Source organism: Entelurus aequoreus, linkage group LG14 (genome assembly GCF_033978785.1).
Source record: "Entelurus aequoreus isolate RoL-2023_Sb linkage group LG14, RoL_Eaeq_v1.1, whole genome shotgun sequence".
Classification (NCBI taxonomy): domain Eukaryota; kingdom Metazoa; phylum Chordata; class Actinopteri; order Syngnathiformes; family Syngnathidae; genus Entelurus; species Entelurus aequoreus.
In genome coordinates, this window is record NC_084744.1 from 12,504,189 (window position 1) to 12,525,958 (window position 21,770).

The following is a 21,770-nucleotide window of genomic DNA, read 5'->3' on the forward strand; positions in this document are numbered from 1 at the left end:
CGCCTTCCGCCCGTGTGTAGCTGGGATAGGCTCCAGCATCCCCCGCGACCCCGTAAGGGACAAGCGGTAGAAAATGAATGGATGGATGTTACGTGTTACTTTATTATTGTATGTAAAATCTGCACTGCAAACACATAATTTCCCCCTCCAATCCAGTTCCCTTTATATTATTTCCTATGGGAAAATTGCTTTGAAATCTGAACAAATTGGAGGTTGACCAGCATCACGTGGTCCACTTTAAAGGTTCTTCAGTGTTTTGTTTTTTATTTTTCTCGAAAATATATTTTTTTCACCACTAGGAGGCGACAAATGCCAACTGGAGCTGTCCATGGTGCCTTAAAGGGCTGCCACAGTTAGCACATTGTGAAGATACATGAGAATTAGCATTTACTGTGTACAGTTGATTTGAGCAGTAGAACATACACCAAGGTACATAAAATAAATTAAAAAGAGGTTTTAAAAGCATCCAGTATACAAGCTTAACCATTATACATGGCCAAGGTATGTCATTGGTAGAGGAGGTAGCCCTGGATAGTATGTGGGAGGATGATGCTGGAAGCTCTGTGGAGGCGACTCCTCCCCAAACTTCTCCGAATAGAGCAGCGACACATCTGAGAGAGCGAGCAAGGACCTGCACAGACGTTGTAGAGAGAAAATACAATTGCTACAGCTTCATGAAAATTTAGTTTTTCATTAAGTAATACATGTGTTCAGATCTCACCTCTGCTTTGAAGTGTAGCTCTCACTCTGCTGTCTGGTGCAGCCACATCTAGCGGGGTCTTGCCTTCAGTGTTCATGCAGCAGCGATCAGCACCAAAGTCCAAGAGATTGTCCACGACTGTGGCTCCGCCCCCTCTGACTGCGGCGTGCAACGGACTGTCTTGTCCACACCCAAGTCGAACGTCTGCTCCTAACGTGACCGCACAATCACATTGGAATTACCGTATCTGACAACCATTATATTTAAAAGAATTTGGAAGTAAGTGGCCAAACAGCTCAATTTTTGTTTCATCTGACCACAGAAAATTCTTCCAGAATAATTTATTTGTCCATGTGATGCCAGATGAAACAAAATTGAGCTGTTTGGCCACAATACCCAGCAATATGTTTGGAGGAGAAAAGGTGAGGCCCTTAATCCCAGGAACACCATTCCCACCGTCAAGCATGGTGGTGGTGGTATTATGCTCTGGGCCTGTTTTGCTGCCAATGGAACTGGTGCTTTAAATGGGACAATGAAAAAGGAGGATTACCTCCAAATTTTTCAGGACAACCTAAAATCATCAGCCCAAAGGTTGGGTCTTGGGCGCAGTTGGGTGTTCCAACAGGACAATAAACCCAAACACACGTCAAAAGTGGTAAAGGAATGGCTAAGTCAGGCTAGAATTAAGGTTTTAGAATGGCTTTTGATCGCGACAGTATATGTATATATATATAAATATGTATACATATATACACACACACACACATATATACATATATATACACACACACGCATATATTCTTCTTATAAAATGTAGTACCGTATTTTCCGGACCATAGGGCGCACCGGATTATAAGGCACACTCCCGATGAATGGTCTATTTTTGATCTTTTTTATATATTAGGCGCATCGGATTATAGGGCGCATTAAAGGAGTCTTTTTTTTTTTTTTTTCTAAATTGAAAACACTTCTTTGTGGTCTACATAACATGTAATAATAGTCTTATGTTCTTCTATGCACTGTGTCGCACTGCACTGTTGAAGCTCAAAAAAGCACATTTTTTCAAAGAAATTAAAAAACAGTTGTAAAAACTAATGCTTTTTTGTTTTGTTTTAAAATCGAAAGCACATTAGTTATTTGCTTCTGGAGCTCACACAACTACAGGACTCGATTGCGGTTAATTGAATAAAGGTGTTCATTGGTGCATTTACACTCAGTCTGGTTTACGAAAACTGCAGCACTGCCACTATTTAGGTGATAAATGATTTTATGAAAATGTTGTGCTGCGTTGTCCTTGAAAGGCTTTTGACACGGTCAACCACTCGGTCTTGTCCCAGAGATTAAAGGATATTGAAATGTCTTCAAAAGCAGTCTAATGGTTTGGTAGTTGATCGTTTGTGTTTAATAGGGCTGCACGATTTTGAGAAAAAACCTAATTGCGATTTTTCTCTCCAAAATTGCAATTAAGATTCGATTTGCAATTTTATATTCTATTCATATATATACCGGTAAATAAAACTGCGAAAATAACGAGTGACGGAAAACATGCTACTTTTAGACTGTCAATCAACATATTCCTGTCTCAAGGTGCCACACATCAAGTAAATTATTGCATCATCTGCTTTATCATAGGCAAGTCCCATAGAAAGCCTGCAATCTGCTTTTAGTGTTGGTCAGAAAAATCTTTATTGATGAAGACTTGTACTCAATTCTGACAAAAATAAATGGATGTGCTTTTCAAAGTCAAGGAAGACACAGAATGTCTGTCCAATAAATGACAAAATGATGGAAAACTTGGTTTCTAAACATCATATTGAGTGTCTTACAAAGAAACTGAAAGCAAGGTCAATAACTAACTAAAGTAAACAGGATGCCAAGAAATCCAGGCCTAACTACATTGCTTCCTAGATGGGTAGCAGACAAAATGTTAGACTCGAGTAATGTGATAGATAGAATATAATGAAAAAATAAGATAAATAGATACCGGAGTGTAGTAGCACATGCACACAGGTTGCGGCGGAGGCCATACAGGCGGAATACAGAGGCGTCCCCATCGTGGGAAGCTCCATGTCAATGTGCGCTCCGTACACCAGCAGCAGGTCCAAACACTCTGAATGATCTGATAAGACAAAAGTATTTGGACTCCAGTTTAAAAAAAGTGAAAGACTTTAAGATTTGGCTTCTTACAATCTCCTTACTAGGGGTGTAATGGTATCGTAGATTACTGCAGTATTTCAATTTCAAAGTCTTCACAATAATACCGTGACGCGTAACGGTATCAAACAAAAACTTGGTGTGTAGTTTTTGTCTGGCACTTTACTGTTGGCCAAGTCTGATAATAAACTACATCACCCAGAATTCTGTGCGCAGCGCGGAGCTGACAAGGTGGGGGTCTGGAACGTAAGCAGGAAGAGAAGAGTGATTCGTAGAGGATGAGAATTGTTTTTTGGACATTCACCGATATCTATCCAGAACTGTTTCAGTTATGTTGCTAACAAAAACACAAAGAAACCTCTTTGATAATATCGTACTGTGAGATTTTGATACCGTTAACATCAGTCCCTACTCCTTACCTTTCTTTGCCGCCTCGTGGACGGGGGACGCGAGTTGGTGCGCGGGGTGGACTGAGGCGCCACGCTGCAGAATGAGCCGGACACAGGCGGCACTACCGCTGCTGCATGAGTTGAAGAGAGGGGTGGCGCCGCCAGATGACACCTGGTGCACCTATGGTAGCAACACGGGCATGATTGTACCAATGGATGACTTTATGAGTCCTGAGGTGTTCTTACATTTGCACCGTGATCCAGCAAGTACTTTGCACAAGCGTAATGACCACCCAGGCAGGCCTCATGGAGAGGGGAGACCGCATCCATAGTGAGTGTGTTGACATGGAGGCCCTGCAGAGAGAGGAAAAAGTAGCACTTTAATTTACTGTACTGTAGCACACTGTTCCTAATAATGTAAACAACATATGTGTATTGCCACTGCAGACAATAATATGTGTACAGTGTTTCAACAATAAATGCAGGGTTATAGATGTATCATACTGGGCATCGTCTGTGTTTTTCCTCATGTATTAAAATTTTGGAATGGGTACCAAATCTGGTACTTCTTTGGCACTGACCAAATCCCGCTGGTCCTACCAAGGACCGATTCACGTAAATCCAACGGTGCCATATTACGGTACCTGAGTCGCGCGTGACCTTATGCCCAATTGTCGACTCAGCCTGGATTCACACTTTGGCACTTGCCGATCACTCCAGCAGCACTGAGAGCGGACTCAGCCATTTCAACCCTAGGTAATGCTGCAATTTTCAATGCCAACAAAGAACACGCTCTAAAGTAAGTAAGGTATGGCTCCACTTTTCCAAAAAATGTGATAGCTTGATGCTAAAATACATTGGCTCTGTTATTGACATGCTACTGATTAGCATTAGCTGTTCTACATGGCGATTTCAACACATTCAAATTTGTTAATGAAAACTACAACTAAGATGCACGTTACAATCAAACAGCTTGTGCGTATAAAGTACAATACTTACAATGCAACACTTTCTAGGGCGAACATTAAAACAAAACACCATTAACTATACACTGCTGTCATCTAACGTCTTAAACTTGCAACAGTAATGGTAACTTAATGTCATACTTGCAAATTATAATAAAACAAGATATAATAAATGGTCAACAATTATAATCTGCTCATTTTTCAAATGTTGTAATAAAAAATAGATCTTATTATCAAAAACAATATTTAAATTATTAACACACAAAAGTACTGAAAATTGGTACCGTTGAGTACCTGTATCGATTCCCCGGTAATTGCTACCGTATCTGTTCAAATGTGAACAGTACCCATCCCCAATTCTAATGTGTAAATGGCAGAAAGTGTAGTGTTTATGCTGGTCTGGTACAGTTTAATTTGCCCATTACATTCAGACAATGCTATGCAAAGACAGTTAACCTGGGCTACAAGGGTTCTCAATTGGAGAAGTCTGCCATGATAGGCCGCTTCATGCAGGGGACTTCGGTCCGACCAGGAGTCTTAAAAACAAAGAACAGAATTAGAAAGTGCTATAGCCCTCCATTGTTGTGTTAAGATGAGCTCATTTAAATACATGTTTTTCTAGATTTGAGGCTCACAGCTGCACTTGAAAAGCCACATTAGAATAGAAATCAAGGCACACAAAAATGAGAGGCAATGATGCAATATCAGTCATTTAAAAAAAGCAAATTCCATAATTCTATTTAATAAAAATAATAATAATTTCAACACTCATGAACCCATACACTCCATTCAATTTGGCTTCTTACGGGTATGTAGAACCATTGTTATTATAGCCTATTGGGGAATTAAAAACATATATTTTTAAAGTTTTATTTTACTGTATTTATAAATAATTATACATTTTTTGTTGCCGTGCTACACGGACCCTGGATGTGTCCTTTTTCGAAAATATATATTTCGGTTAACTTAATAAACTGGAGATAGATTCAATAAGGCCACAATGTATCATACCGGTAATGCTTCAACTTGTGTATTTACTGTAAAACTTTCAACAGCTTATTGTTATAAAAAAATGACATCTATCCATCCATCCATTTTCTACCGCTTGTCCCATTTGGAACTTTGTAAAAATAAAGAGACACATTTTATGCATGGATATTATAAACACACAAACTTTAAACATGAACCAAATAAATCTGCATAGCAGAGGTGGGAATCTTTGGGGCACCTCACTATTTGATCCAATTCTTGGGGTGAAGATTTGATTCAGAATCGATTCTCGATTCAAAGTGCTTTTCGCAAAGTATTATTTGGTATAATAATTATAATAAAAACCTTTTCAAAACAGGTTACAAAACCTCCTTTTGGTTGGGTATGATGGATGTATAGGTGCAGCAAGTAAGCATAGAGATGGCCTTTTAAAAAAAAAAATTCTTTAAAATTAAATCGATTTTTGAAAATTAAGAATCAGTTTAGGATTGGAATAAATAAATAAATGTCACAATTCGGATGGGAATCGATTTTTTGAGTACCCCCACTGCACTGTTAAACTATTCAATTCAATTTAATTTCTTTGGAACATGTTAAAACTTCACAAGCAAACATTTTGCTAGAGTGATCAACCGTCTTGAAGAAGTGGGATGAACCAGAGCTTGTCTGGTCCCACCCCTGTGCCATAAGCAGCAAAGAAAAAAAGAAAGCGGCAACTGAATTAAAGTAGATTTAGTAAGAATAGGTCAATGTGTATGTACAAACTTACCAGCCATCAGAGAGTTGCACACCAGCCCGCCGTAGACGTGCAAAGGTCTCTGCCAATGCTGCAAGCATGGAGAAACTTCCGTCCGAATAGCCACCATGTTGACTTGTAACCCAACAGTAAACCTTCACACAACAGTATGGGTGGAACACACTAACCTGGAAGTCAGACCGTCTTCTCCCCTCTTATGTGGGCACTTAGCACATCCCACATACGCCTCACGCCCTCGTCCAGAGTTACGCTCAATGCAGGGTATGTATAACAATGGTGTGTAAAAGTGGGCCATGCAGCCTTGAAAAGAGCTGCTAACAAGGACAAAAACAAGTCTGAACAAACTCTCTTGAATACCACAAGACTAGTTTATTTCACAACATATTTTTTGTGTGTTTTAGTTGCAGACAAGCTAATCATGATATGCCGGCATCGCTAGCCTTGAATAGGCGGACAATTTTCATAGCTTGTTTTGTCTGCCACTGTTATCTTCCTCTTAGAAGTTTGTTAAAGCAGACAAAGAGACAGAGGTTTGACAAATAACCGGATCAACTGAACTGAACTGAACTACCAGTCCTGAGAAAAAAAAAGGACTTATCATAAAAATTATATTACGAGGCACAGTAACTGGAGTTACTGGAGAAACACAAAACAATTGTATAATACTGAAACAACTAGTAAAGTAAAAAAATGAGCCATCATTCCCAAACGAATACCCAATAAATCTAGGAATGCAGTTAATTGATTTAAGTCAGTGCACAAAGTAGATTTTGAAAAGCTGCGCAATGCATGACAAAAAACAGAAAAAAATAGTGACGAAATCTCAATAGTTTACAGTTTTCCCAGAACAGCACCCTGAAAAGCACAGACCTCTTCCAAGGTCTCTGTATGTCACAGCTTGTGCACAATTCTTACAAATGTCCATGATTTATAAGTTTTCATTCAAATCCGTCTGAGTCAAAGCCTGCTGAAGATGGAGAATAAATACAAATATATTTTTCAATGGTTACAGTGGTTATATAAAGTGAATCCAACAATATTTTTTTGCCGTAAAAAAGACAATATTATAAATAACTGTATAAGTATTTGCAATAAAACCCAACAACCTATAATCACCTATGCAATTCGACAAATCCGATCGGGCAGCAGTGTGCACAGTACGGCCTGGGGGCCATTTTGTGGTCTGCAACTTGTGTTTTTGTTATGCATAGTCAAAGCTTACAATTACTATCATAACAATTACAAACTGTACAACTTTTTCAATTTTTCGATACAATACAGACAATGACCTGATACGATATTAGCACGAATCATACATACTTTTATTATTTTGTAGTGTGGAATGTTAAAAAAAGTTTGATCAAGTGAAAATAGTCACACAGAGAACAACTACTGTATCGGACTGAAATTAACTTAAGCTGTCTTTAAGTTGAAGTGGAGAGTGAATTGTTTTTGGGACACCTAGTTGCATTATTAAGTTAAGCTCATGATGCAGTAAATTCAATGATGCGGACACATTTGTGACTAGTCACTTTCAAGTTTCTACTATCAGACTTTGTTTGTATACATACGTGATATGCAATTATAATTATTTGATAATTGTGGTGCAATATTGTTCACATAACGATACTTACAGTTGGTAAAGTTGTATTTTTGTCTCATTCCTGTGAGAATCCTGCATGTGACTGAGGCATTAAGGAGTGGGACTACCAAGGACTAGCTGCAGTGTGCTGAAACAACCACCAGGTACCACCTGTGAGCAGATGATACTGTATTATCTCTTTCTCTTTTGGACTTATCAGGTCGGTAGTGCATTCTTCACGCATTTTCCACACAAGCTTCAAGTGAGGGATGAGGAAAAGACTACCCCAGACCCACTGTACATACAGTATGTCTAGCGTCTGTGCTACTGTGTGCTTAGCTGCTGTGTAGCTGCTAGCTCCTAGTAGCTTACAGCCCACCATGTTTACCTTTTGTAAATTACTTCACTAAAATACAAGAAAAGTTCAAACTCCTGTGCTTATTGGAAGACATTTAGATGTTGACTGACGAAAATGGATGGATGGATGAATGACTGTCGTGCTTTGAACAAGTAAACACGCTGCAGGACTACTTGTATCAAAACGCATACTGTAAATAGGAAAATTTAGATGCCAACCTGTATATTACAATACTTATTTTATTGGCAGATATCGGAGCAATATTCTATATCAAAATCAGATTGTGACACCCCTACCTATAACACAAACCTGAGATGTAGGCTGTTTTTTTTTCTTAATAATACTTAACTGGTCAGCTCGTACAGTGCATTGGTTGGAGGAAAACATTTGAACAGCAATGGCTTAGGGTAAAATATACTGGCCCTTTTTTTTTTAAAGGGGGGTGGGGGGTTGTATAATGGGGGTAACTCCTACAGATGCTCTTGGTGTTTTAAGTGAGGGAATAAATATGGCATTTGTAAAAGGGTGTGTCCATGTTCTTTATCCACTGTCTGACAAATCTACCCTTTAGTTTAAGCTAAGTTATACAGGTCCATTGTGGGCAGTCTAGCTTACAAATAAATAAAACATAATGCATTAGATTTATATAGCACTTTTCTAGACACTCAAAGCGCTTCACATAGAACTAAGAACCTATCATTCATTCACTCCACATTCACAAATTGATGGTGGTAAGTTACATTTGTAGTGGTGATCTGGTGATCTGGATGAGTTGAGGAGGATATAGCAGCAGCTTAAAATTTAGTTGCGAGAAGGAAAATATGCCTACAGAAGGAAGCTAGAGGCCAAACTCCAGCAGAATAACATTCGGGATGTGTGAGCATGAAAACCATCACAGGCTTCAATAACAACACCAAACTGCTGGATGGGGGTGTAGATAGAGCCAACGAGCTGAATCGGTTTTTCAATAAATTTAGCAATACACCCCTTATTGGCCCTCCTCCCCACTACTCCTGTCCTCACACCTCCCCTGACCATAAATCCACAAACTCTTTCACTGTTGCCTGCCACTGCCGTTTCTCATCCCCCACTGAGAAAGCCAGCCCAGTGTGTCTGACACCTGGCCATGTGAGACGACAGCTGGAGAGAGTCAACCCAGTCAAGTCAGCAGGCTCTGACCGAGTCAACCCCTGGGTCCTGAAGACTTGTGCTGCTCAGCTGACTGAGATCCTGCACTTCATCTTCAACCTGAGTCTGAAGTTAGAAAGGATATCAGCGCTATGGAAAACATCCTGCATTGTGCCGGTTCCCAAGAAGCCCATCCCATCGGGCTTGAATGACTTCAGACCGGTTGCCCTGACGTCTCATGTCATGAAGGTCCTCGAGAGACTTGTGCTGGCTCAGTTGAGACTCCTGGCAGCTCCTTCCCTGGACCCTCTAGCTGGTCATCGGTTTCAAGAAGAAAAACGACCCCCGTGGAGCCTATCAACATCCAGGGCCGGGAGGTGGCAGTAATGAGGCAGTACAAGTACCTGGGAGTCCACTTGAACAACAGACTGGACTGGAAGGACAACAGCAAAGTTGCATACAAGAAGGGCATAAGCAGATTATTTTTCCTGAGGAAGCTTAGGTCCTTTAATGTGTGCAGCAAGCTGTTGGAGATCTTTTATCAGTCCGTTGTGGCCAATGCCCTGTACTTTGCAGTGGTTTGTTGGGGGAGCAGCACCAGCAAAAGGGATTTAAGCCGGATTGACAAACTGTTCCGAAAAGCCGGCCAAACTATTGGCATGCAGCTGGAGGCGTTTGTGTCAGTGAGGGACAGGAGGACACTGGACAAACTGCTCGCCATCATCGACAATCCTGCCCACCCACTCTACCAGACAACTGAGGGACAGCGGAGCTCATACTCCAACAGGCTCCTTCAGCTTCATTCCCAGTGTTCCATTCAAGAACTCCTCCATCCAGCTGTGTGTGTTAAGTATATAAACATACATATATGTATATATAAACATGTGTGTGTATGTATATATATATATGTGTGTGTGTGTGTGTATATATATATATATATATATATATATATTGTATACCGGTATATGTTATATTTTATATTGCTACTATGGTACATTTTTAGTCTACTTTATACCTGCATTATCCATTCCATTCTTATCCTTTGTAACTGAGCTACTGTGTGTACCAACTTCCCTTGTGGATTAATAAAGTTTGTCTAATTAGCCACAACTGCCCTGGGGTCGACTGACAGACGCGTGGCTGACAATTTGCCCCTACGGCCTCTACAACATTCATTCACATTCATACACTGGAGTGAGCAGCACTGGGAGAAAGGCAGGTTAAGTGTCTCGCCCAAGGACACAGCGGCCGTGACTAGGATGGCAGCAGATGGAATCGAACCAGGAACCCTCAAGTTGCTGGGTGACTGCTCTACCATCTGAGCCACGCCACCTTTCCCATAACCACAATACACAAAAAATATTGAACACACGGCCCTTTCTGGCCGGTTCCTTTCAAAGGTTTTTGCAATAAAAAGTCACTAGTGTTTGTCAGTGTGCATCATGCAAGATGCTGCTTCCGCTTACTTGAGGTCGCTTTTACATCGAGATTCGCTCTTACTCTTCTTGCTTGGTTCTTGCTTCCACAGTCCCAGAGGACCGGTGGCGTCCACAGATAAATCCATGACCCGATCGGGCACCAGCCATTGGAGGAGCAACAGGAACAAGAAGTCTAGAACCGCCACAAAGGCAAAGAGGGAGCCAGCCACAGGTCCGCAGTGGGATCTCAGCCTATGAAGGCGTCTGTCCAGGGGAAGCACCTCCTCTTCGCACACTCTATCATAAACCTGACGGAGAAGATTACTTATTTTTACTTCATTTTCCTAAAGTTGTTTACCTTTAACCAAACTTTTTGGTGGGGAAAACACGTCTCTAAAGAACAATAGACATTTCTGATGTTATGTCAGCAAATCCTGTGAGAAGTTCCGAATGAAAACATTGCTTTTTCATCAGCTTTTAGGCCAGACATATTCTTGTTTCAACAAACAGTTAAGAACATAAGAAGTGAAACATAGACACAGGAAGTTTAATAAAGTGGACTCACTTGTTATCAAAGGTAAAGTTGCGCTGTATTTATGTTTTATAGTGGTTTGTTTCTTTTTACACTTGCATAACAATTAAGAATGGTAAAAAAAATTAAATGCATAAGGCGCCTCTACAATTTGACTTACATTCATAGAGATTCATTAGGGATGGAGATATGGCCAAAATTCTATATTGCGATATAGACTATTATATACATCACAGTATATCATTTGGTATGTAATAACAATAATAATAGGTTACAAAGGCTCCTAATTTGGCTGCTGATATATTTTCGATAAAATATATTGGTTAATTTACAATTGTAATATTTTCTCTCAACTATAATTAATCTATTTGCTAATTTACTGTTAATATCTGCCAACTTTGTTTTATAACATGGTTCTATCTACACTTCTGTAAAATGTAATAAAAGCACTTATTCTTCTGTTTTTTGATACTTCACATTTTGGGATATTCTACAAATTTGGGTATCGAACCAAAACCTAGTAGTTATGGGGGAATAGACAAAACACAGGCGATGTAACAATATCAATTATATATTGAAATGATGTACTACTGTTGGCTCTGATTTAATTCATGTGGCTGTTACCCTTAACTCCTGTGTCCAGGGACTTACTTCCTGAGTTTGTAAAAAATAAAAAAGTCAAAATATTTTTTCATAATAAAATAAAAAATCGATCTTACGACGTTTGTCTATGTCTAATATTTGCCTCGATCCGCCCATCTTTGTTTACATTCAAGAGCTTTAGCTTGCGGTTATAATATCCTTCTATTGTGTGTAGTGTAGCATTTTTTGCCAGTGATAATGTTACTTGTAAGAAACGTTTATTTGCTGACATGGAGGCGAGGATTGCTGACTCAAAAGTTGCTTTGTATTGTGGAGGGACATTAGCCACTCGCGATAATTCTACAGTGCGTTGGGCACACGTTTATTTGCTTGTTGCTGTCAAATTACCGGTACACAGCTCGAACGTGTCATCATTATCATGATATAACGATAGTATTAAAAGCTCTATTGTCTGCCAAATGTATATGATGTATCGTCTATATCGCACAACTCTACTGCATATTATACATTTGTTCTTTGATGAGACTGTTTTTATGCCTTACTAAGAGGCTTAACTTCCTTTTACACGTGTGACAATCAAGAATGGTAAGCAATGAGTTGCATAAGGCGCATCTACAATGTGACTCACCTTCATAGTATATATATTTAGAATACATTTCAGACAGTTGCTTTAATGTCTTACTTATGTCTTACCCTGGAAAACATTATTTCTAGTTATATTACTTTGAACAGAGAAAATGGTTTCAAAATCCCTGTCGTGCAAGATTTGACTTAATTTGGGACAATCAACACTAGAGGGTGATGCGTCTCAACAAGTTGTGGTGCTGCCGAACCCACCTTTTCAGTCCTCTCTGCCACGTTTTTCCAGGTGTAGAGGTTCTGCACCCGTGCGTGGATGGAGGCGGCACAGGCAACTGACCCGGAACGCTGCCGTGCAATGACCTTCTCCAAACCGGCACACAGCGAGCGCACAGTTGGCTCACATAGTGTGATCAAGTCCTCGGGTAGCACCTCTGGGATGCCTCCTACACGAGTGCTGACCACCTTACGGGCAAAAAACAAACATGCAGTAAATAAAATAGAAAGATTTGGATAGTTTTGCTATTTTCATGTGGAAGTAATGTGGTTGGTAAAATGGCTTAATGCAGCAAACCTGCAGTCCACAACTAGCTCCCTCCACAATGGCCATGCAGAAAGCTTCAGTTAGCGATGTGTTGAGAAAGATGTGGCCCTGGACCATAACTTCTCTGACGTCTTTGTGCTCCAGAGCCCCCAACAGGCGCACCCTGCCATTAAAACAGTTCAGTCAAAGTTATTTAAACGTGATAAACCTCTCATACAGGAGCACTGGCCTGAGATTATTACACTATTATATGAACAAAAGTATTGAAACACATGTCTATGTAGAATAGATTCTCAGTCATCCATTGTCATGGTAATCTGCAAAGATTGAACCGAGGCAGCTGGACTCTTCCTGTTTGTTCAAGACGTTTTACTTTTAATCAAAAAGGCTTCTTTGTTTGTTTTTTTTAGCTGTGGAGCAGGGTAAATATTGTTGCCTAAAAATGTTCGTCTTTGTTATCGTCAACAACCTATTTTCCTCTAACTAAACTAGGACGATAACTTATCAAAACAAATGCACTTTGACTAAAACAATGAGGAAATTAACAGAACATGTCAACAAATAAAAAATGTTAACATAGATGAAATCCAATATTATTTAATTTCCTCTTTAGGCAGGTGGGATAAGTTAGTAATATATCCAATCACAGTTGTATTTGGGAGAGGGGTGGGGGTAAATCACAGAGGGGATCCAAACAAAAATACAGTCTTTGTAAGGCATGGCGTTTTGGTGTTTAACTGGGAAAACTAGACTGTATAGTTACATAAGGCAATACAATATGTCTTCTACACTGGCTGGAAGAAACAGGTAAGAGGAGATATGGAGGCACTTTACCTTTGCCATAGTAGACAACAAGAAATTTTGTAAACCCTTATGTTTTCTCCAGAAAAAATACAACCAACTTGAAGCGCCATCTGCAGGTTAATCATCCAGACATCCACGCAACGAAGCTAATATTCGAAATGACTCATGCTGTATTGAATTACTGTTACTATTAAAGACGGTAGAGCAGGAGCAAAACCGCTTACTTACTCTACCACTACTTAAATAGAAAGCCACGGACGAGCGTGCCCGCCAATTTAATAAGCAATTTACCCGTACAACCTTACTTAACCTTAATAAAAGTGGTTTCAAGACAACTTCTAATAAGCATTGTTTAAATTTTAGTCATCAAAATTTACTGAAATTTTAGTTGATTAAATTGTTGAGGATTTTAGTCGACAAAAAATAAATACATTTAGATGACTGAAATATGACAAACTAAAACATATTTTTGTCAAAAGACAATGACTAAAACTAAATTAAAAATGGCTGTCAAACTCAACATTAGTGTGGAGTTGACATAATACATGTCTCTGGTGGGTGTGTTTCCTGGGGGTGGTATCAATTGCTAGGAATTGACTGACGTCATGTCCGGCTCATCTTTCGCCCATTAAATATGTGTGGTGGTCAAGCTAGCTCTGTTCTCAATGGGTGCTAGGCGCCATTCAGCCTTTCTCAAAGAAAAAAATGCACTATGCTTGTGTTGTTTTCGGCTGTACGAATCGTTCAAATTGCGAAACATTTCTTCACAGTTCCTCGAGAGGTAATCAAAAAGGGCCGAAAAGTGCAAGATTTTACGAAACGACGAGAAACGCATGCAACTCATACTCCAGTCCAAGGGAACAGAGTCAAATAATGTATGAGTTTGCAGTGATCACTTCGTTAAAAGTTTGTTTGATATACTTGTTACATTTATTATTTCTCATTTAAGTATTATCTTGACATTTGTATTTCTTAAACACATGTTTGCTACGAGTGTTTCGAAAAGCACCAACAACTCGGCGAGTCTAAAAGAAAGCAAATGTGAGCAAAACCTAAAAGAGTTAAGTTTTTACCACAGGCAGCAATCATACATGAAGCTTTCAGCACAAACACAATGTTGACATCTACAGTTATATTTTGATAAAGATGGGGAAAACATGTGCTCGTAAACGGCGCGTGCAACAGCAACAAACTTCAGTAGACGCGAAGTTAAATCCTGAAATGCAACTTTACCCGAGCAAAACTGATGCATATTTACCCATGAAAGCCTTGACACCAGTTTTCTTGACCCAGCCACACAAATAAGTTGTAGACCTTCAAGCTTTTTCAAGTTTTCATCTGTTTTGTTGTGTAGAATGGCGTCTGGAGCACAATAGTTTGATATGTCTGGGAAAGCGACCGACGTATGATCCTTGATATCACTTGACAAATCTTTTTTTTTTTTGATGAAAGACACGGATGGATCATTTTGCATAGTTTGTATTTTTGCGCGTATCTGCTTTTTGCAGGAAGATTTAAGCCTCTTTTGTACTATGACAGACTAGTTCACGTGCTGCTTGCTGTACAACAGCTATATTGGCTGGGTTGACCACCACTGGTTTTCCCTTCTGGGAAGAAGTCACGTGTTGGAATACAAGCAATTAATTGTTGTCGTTGTGACCCAGGGTGGATTGTAAACAATCGTCCTGCATACCAAAAGATCGTTAGCCTGTCTGGTGGCAAAACAACTTATACGTTTGGGAGGCGCGATATAGAATAAAATCTATATTGCAATAAATAGTGCTACATCCTGCAATAAAGATATACTGTATATCACAATATATCATATGGGATGTAAATGATAACAGAACCATTTCAAATCGAGTTTCATAAGCTCCTAATTTGGCTGCTGATGTATGAGGTAACAAGTCATTTTTCTTTGTATTATTTTGATCTACTTGCTTATTTACTGTTAATCTATGGTTATTTTCTATTGTAACATGTTCCTACATTTTCTGTTGTAACCTGTTTGTATCTACACTTGTGTTCAAATGTAATCAAGACTTATTCTTGTGTTGTTTGATACTTAACATTAGTTTTGGGCGATATTACAAAATTGGTTATCGATCCAATACCAAGTAGTTACAAGGGCAGTATTGTTCATAACAGTGCTAATACTTAAAATGTTCAAGATCACTGACTGATAACAATTTCGATCACAATTATAAGCAGACAAAAACAGGATGGTAATGTAGCAACACAAATTAAATATTAAAGTTGTTTCCTATTATTGGCTCTGATTTAACTGCTTTAGTTTTTGCCTAAAGCCCTCTTGTGTCTAGGGATTTATTTCCTGAGATTGTAAACGATAACAAAAACGACAAATGATTTTTGGATCATAAAAAATATAAACCTAACCATACTATACTTGGTATCGGAACTGTCAATATTTGTATAAATCTGCCAACCTTTGTTTACATTCAAGAGCTCTAGATTGTGGTTAGTAGTTAGCATATTCTCCTACAACAGGCCAATTCAACTTGCGGCCCGTGGTCCACATCCTGCCCGTCAAAGCTTTTCATTTAGCCCTTTGAACATCATCCAAATAGGCTTGATGAAACTATTTAAACTAAGGTTGATCATGGATGCAGTATTCCCGCCATCCCGAAGCAGCAGTGGGGTGAGTAGAAGAAGAGCACTCATTCAACCATAGAAAAAAAATCTAAATAAATTACAAAAATCCTGACTTTTAAAAAAGGCTGGATAACGAATGATGATGATTGTGAATGAATGTTCTACCCCGAGCAAGTGCTCGAATCATTGTTTCCTGACGGCCCTTTTAAGCGACAGACACATTGATCCAGACAAGCAGCAACAATGACAGAAATCCCAGCGTGTAAGCGTCATCCCGAAACTCGGTCAAACATTTGTAAGTAGATATTGTGCATAAATATTCAGTTTGTTTTGCATTGAAATTTCTGACTTTGCAATGTCTTTTGTTTTCGTGGTAGTGTTGGTATTTGTCGGAGAGTAATGATCAAACCTCGTTTAATACTGTAGCGCTAAAATTGACCAGTAGAGGGCGACAACGCTAATAGTGATAAGATGTGTAAACATCCATCCATCCATTTCCTACCGCTTGTCCCTTCCAGGGTTGCGGGGGTGCATGTGTGAATTTTGAAATTTTTCATATTGTGTGAATACAGTAACACTAAACTCATTTTATTTATGTAAAATACACAATGGATTTTATACTTTGGTTATGTTTATTTTAAGTTTATATTTTCAGTCTTACAAACCTAAATGAAGGAAGAAGTATAAAGAAATAAGGAAAATCAATCCTCAACAAAAACTAGAGCTTCCTTTTCTTCATGCTTTTAACTAGCGGCACACGCTGGAAACGAGTAGCGAGGGCAGAATAATGAATTTATTGGATGTGCAGTGTGAAAGCTGATGTGTTTACTTTGCAATTAAGTAAACACAGTCTCAGAGAAATATAATCTGCGGAGGCACTTTTTGGCGAAACGTCCACATTTCGATAACCGGACCCTGAGCCCTTCGGCTCTTGAAACTGCGTAGTATGTAGTTGAATAGCCCTGTCCTAGGATGTGTAGTGTAGCATGTTTAGCTCATCCTTGTTCTACAGGAATTATATTTGTAAGAAAAATAGTTTATTTTCCGCCCTGGAGGTAAAAATTGCTGACATAGAAGTGGGTTTGTATTGTGGAGGGACATTATCCACTAGCCAAAACGCTACATTGCAGTGAGGACGCGTTCGTTAACTTGTCGCTGTCTAATTTGTGGGACACAGCTAGAATGTGTCATCAACGTGCATTATCACGACATAACTATATTATTAAGAGGTCTAACGTGGGCTGAATTTATATAATTTGTATCGTGCAACCCTAGTTGTAAGCGGCTATTCCTCCCATGGGGCGAGACAATCTTTGGGATAGAGATGGCAGGACATTGTTATAAGCTAACAGGTGATGCCGCGAGCCTTTTCCTGTATAGTAAGGGCCTCTTTAGTTTATTATAGATGGTCTCTGGTTTTGTACATCTTTGTCCTCAAAGAAATGTAAGGGTCAGAAGAAACTGCCCTCCTATGTTGTACCATGTGTTTAAAAACGAATACAACATTGGGTGAAAGTAGAAATGTCTTCAACAACCATGAAAAGTTAATTTGCTGTTTTATTGCCACAAATGGCCATTACGCCAACGGTGGAATTGAGCATAGGGTCAAACCCAATTTATTGTACTTTATGGGAAGACTTTCTTAAGATTTTGATGTATCTTTAGAACTTTTTTGTCCATTCCTCCAAAATAACATTTCAGGTCAAGGGTCACTCCAGTTTCTAGTTTGCACAAACCCGGAAATAAATAGTCTAGTCCAACCTTAACAAGGTAAATATTTTTTAAATGTGTGTACATTTTACTATACAGCGATTACCCTGTCACTATAGTTTCTAGTTTGCACAAACACAGAAATAAATAGTGTAGTCCAACGTTAACAGGGTAAATATTTTTTAAATGTGTGTACATTTTACTATACAGCAATTACCACTTTTATGGCAGTTAATATGTTACATATCTGACTTAAAACATTGCTTGTAGTTATAAAGAGGTTTAATGATGGTAACAGTTTGATACAAGAGCTTATTATTTCTAGTTAAAGCATTGCCTATGGGAAAAATTGCTCTGTCAATTTTACCGGTCATGAAGCTGGTATTTCTCTCTCACTTCCTCCAGCACGATTCTCTTTGGTCCTTCCCCACCAATGAGGAAATTGAGATCTGGATGTTTGAGACAGAGCTCTGGGATGATACCACCAAGAAGATCAATGCCTGTAAAGATGAAATTAAATATATTAACTGCTGCAGCTGTCTGTTGGTCTTACATTTTCTCTTTGAGTATAAATCATGGTTCTATGGTTCAGACGGCGAACACAGACTCTATGTTCTGTTTGAGGTTTCTTCCAAAAAAACAAACAAAAACAAAAAAAGAGTTTCTCCATGCCTCTGTCAGCGAAGTGATTTTTCGTGTTGGGTTTGTGAAGCCTGATCAATGTAGAAAGTGCCTTGAGGTGTATGAATTGTGAACTGTAATAATGTACATTGACTTAAAGGGGACCTACTATGCAAAACCAACTTTTCTTTTATATTGGTACCTATTTTTGTGTATTTGGGATCTACATAAATCCAGAACATTTTAAATCAAACCATGGAGGCATGGCGCAGATATTTATAAAACAACAGGGCTGTACGCTTAGCTTTTTAACTAGTAGCACCGGTGCTGCTAATTGGAAAAAATAAAATTTGTAGCACAGAAAATTTTTAGAAGGACGGAAAACAATTAAACATTGATCTGTGAAATACAAAGTTGGACTTATTCGTGCATTGTTAAGTAACGTAGTTAATTTGTCATAACGAACGCTGTGCTGCTGTGATTGTGACACGAATGAGAAAAAGGATACTTTTGTTTTCAGTTATTATTAGTCTCATCTACAACTTCGTGAACCACTTATTTAGGGACTTTATGAAAACTCTTTCATATCTCTCTATTTCAACGACTGGAATACCTAAGAACAGAACAGCAATACGGCATTTTCTGCTCAAACTCTGCACTTACTCTCACTTGTTTTTAATGCTACACTCAAGCTGCTTGACCATCGTGTGAATTAAGCCGCGAAGAAGAAAAACATACATGACGTCATATGCAACCCACCTATTATGGGGACAGCGTGGCTTAGTTGGTAGAGCGGCCTGATGGGTCGGGTTAGTTCCCGCCATCAGTGTGTGAATGTGAATGGGTGAATGTGGAAAGTGTCAAAGCGCTTTGAGTACCTTGAAGGTAGAAAAGCGCTCTACAAGTATAACCCATTATGACAAAAAAACTCTTTCAACGTTAGTGTACAGTGCATGAAAATATGTGTGCATGGTTATGGGCATATGAAAAAACAAACTGGATTTATTCTATATTTTGTATAACTACACTGTGTGCACAATAATTGGCATCTTGGCCACTGTCTCGTTTAAATACAGCAACCAGTGTTATAAAACTAACGGTGTATATGTCTTACATAGCTGTCTTTCTTTGTGCGTTAGCTTAAAAAATGACAAATCGGACCTTTTGGGTTGTCAAAATGTGCAATTAAAAGCTGAAAAGAACACAGCTGAACATCGATTATTGGCAAGTAAGCTCGGCTCAGCTGATCGCGGGATTGTGGTCTACTACAAAAGCAATTTGTTTTTAAAGAGGGACAGCAGTTTGTAAAAATGTTGCCTCTTGTTCAGAATCATTACGAAAAACATGACGACAGAGGTCCCCTATTCAGCCAATAAAACCCAATAAAAAAACATCCAAAAAGCGGCAACAATACTCCATTTACATTTTGTGACTTGAATATTGACCAAGTATTAGTGATATTGTTATTACAAGGGGTAACGCAGACAAACTATTTATAGCAGCGCCATTATCACAAGCTTGTGTGCCAACGATCGACTGATCAGCTGCTTTCTCGTTTCCATGCTGGTCAAACTTTATTGTTGATCATAAATCATGCCTCTCCCCCAGATAGTTGGAGGAGGAGGACGTATTCCGACAAGTTGGTAAACTTTGACAGCTAATTTAGACCCAGAAATGGCGAGAAAGACACTGAAAAAAGCTTGGTTACACCCCATTTTCTTTGCGAGTATTAGGACATATTTTTTATCTAAATTAGAATGTATAAACATCCTAGATCTCAGCATTCTAATGACAGCAGTAAGTGATGTTTTTTTATGTTTGTTGGCTCTCATAAAGTCTGCAGTGAGCAGTAATAAGCGATGTAGTAAAAAAAACAAAAAAAGTGATGCCTTTTTTTAATTAATGCGTTGCGTATGCTAAAATGAGCAAAATACGTAAATATTAAATGTTATTATAAATACCCTTTCTGCTTTTCCACCAGCACCTCTCCCCACATGTAACTGTGATAGGATATTTTGTCCCACCCACTAAAAGACGAAAATAAATATGATTGGATTTCGTCACTCCCAACATTTTCATATCGTTTTAATTTGTTGACTAAATTGTCAATAAATTTAATCATTATTTTAGTCAACGTACTTTTTCATTTGTTATGGTCTAAATTTTGTCAAGGGAAAATGGGTTGTGGACGATAACAAAGACAAAAACATTTTTCATCAACAAAAGTAACACCGATTTTACTGACCAGTTCCTCCAACTGAGACCTTATTTCCTGCGTGTTTGACGACTTTAAAAGTGTGAGCTATGAGTGGCGCCCCCCTCTGTGCATAGAGGAGGAAGGACACACAGCGCTGCAGTGATCAGTGACACTTCCGCATCAATCACTTGTCCATTTGGTTATAGTTATGGTTTAAGTTTATTTTCGGAGCAAAATGCCAATTAAGTTTTCAGTACATGACTTGTCAATAGTGCGCAAATAATAGGCTATATATATCAATTCATACTGTAACGACCAGCTGGTGTTAAAGTTTTATGTTTGTGTTTTCCCATGTTAGCAAACACACCGTCCGTGCCCGAAAGGTGATTGGCGGAGAATGAGGAAGTGTTCTTGTGTGTCTGGGGAAGCACAGAGACCAAAGTGTTTGCATTGGAGGTAAAACCTGTTGGAATTGTCTTGTTTATCGTAAGATTGGTAATAAAAGTTAAAAACAGCATCGGACACTGTGTGATTTCTTCTGGGGACTACAATACATTACATTACTTTAATTTGTTTTCAAGTAAAACAACCTTTATTTTCAAGGTGTAGTGGTATTGAAAATGCTGTGGCGACGCACCACATTCAATTACATTAAGGGGAAAACCTAGGCGATGTCAGCGGATATCTCCATATATGGTAAAGTTTTACCCAAAGCGCTTTGCGTGAGTCCGCCATTGTAGTCTGTAGTCAGTGGAATTGTTATTTTTCTCTATCTTCATGTTGTGGGCAGACTGGCTCATACATGCTCATACATGCTCATGCATGCTCCGCTGCCGCCATACAAAGTAGCGTATAGTTTTATATTATATCTGTCAGTAGACTCGATATTGAAGCGCTAAAAACTACAAAATGGCTGACAGGGAGAAGACGCAGTTGAAGTGACCGCCCACAAAACGGCGCATCCTCAAGAGATGGTTATAAAATGGTTTGTAAAACATAATTTATGCAACATTTTGACCAAAGAACCACCATTACATGTTATGTAGACCCCAAAGATGTGTTTTAAATGTAGAAAAAAAATCATATGACCCCCTTAAAATTACCAAAAGCAATAAAGTTTACCCAA

General features: G+C 38.9%; 1 protein-coding gene across 4 annotated transcripts in view; it reads right to left on the reverse strand.

Annotated features, from left to right (window-relative positions):
* piga (phosphatidylinositol glycan anchor biosynthesis, class A) overlaps window positions 1–21,770 on the reverse strand; it is a 25,151-nt gene continuing 3,381 nt past the window's right edge. The window contains exons 5-14 of one of the 4 annotated variants that reach the window (XM_062068951.1): window positions 18,194–18,326; window positions 12,730–12,862; window positions 12,414–12,620; window positions 10,524–10,749; window positions 4,665–4,744; window positions 3,490–3,597; window positions 3,274–3,424; window positions 2,685–2,819; window positions 722–910; window positions 1–631 (exon numbers count right to left, since the gene is read on the reverse strand). In XM_062068951.1, coding sequence (XP_061924935.1) covers window positions 507–631; window positions 722–910; window positions 2,685–2,819; window positions 3,274–3,424; window positions 3,490–3,597; window positions 4,665–4,744; window positions 10,524–10,749; window positions 12,414–12,620; window positions 12,730–12,862; window positions 18,194–18,326 — 1,487 coding nt within the window. In that variant the 3' untranslated portion in view covers window positions 1–506. Of the gene's footprint in view, window positions 632–721; window positions 911–2,684; window positions 2,820–3,273; window positions 3,425–3,489; window positions 3,598–4,664; window positions 4,745–10,489; window positions 10,750–12,413; window positions 12,621–12,729; window positions 12,863–18,193; window positions 18,327–21,770 lie in introns of those variants that run through there. The other 3 variants (XM_062068949.1, XM_062068948.1, XM_062068952.1) reach the window with 3 other exon arrangements.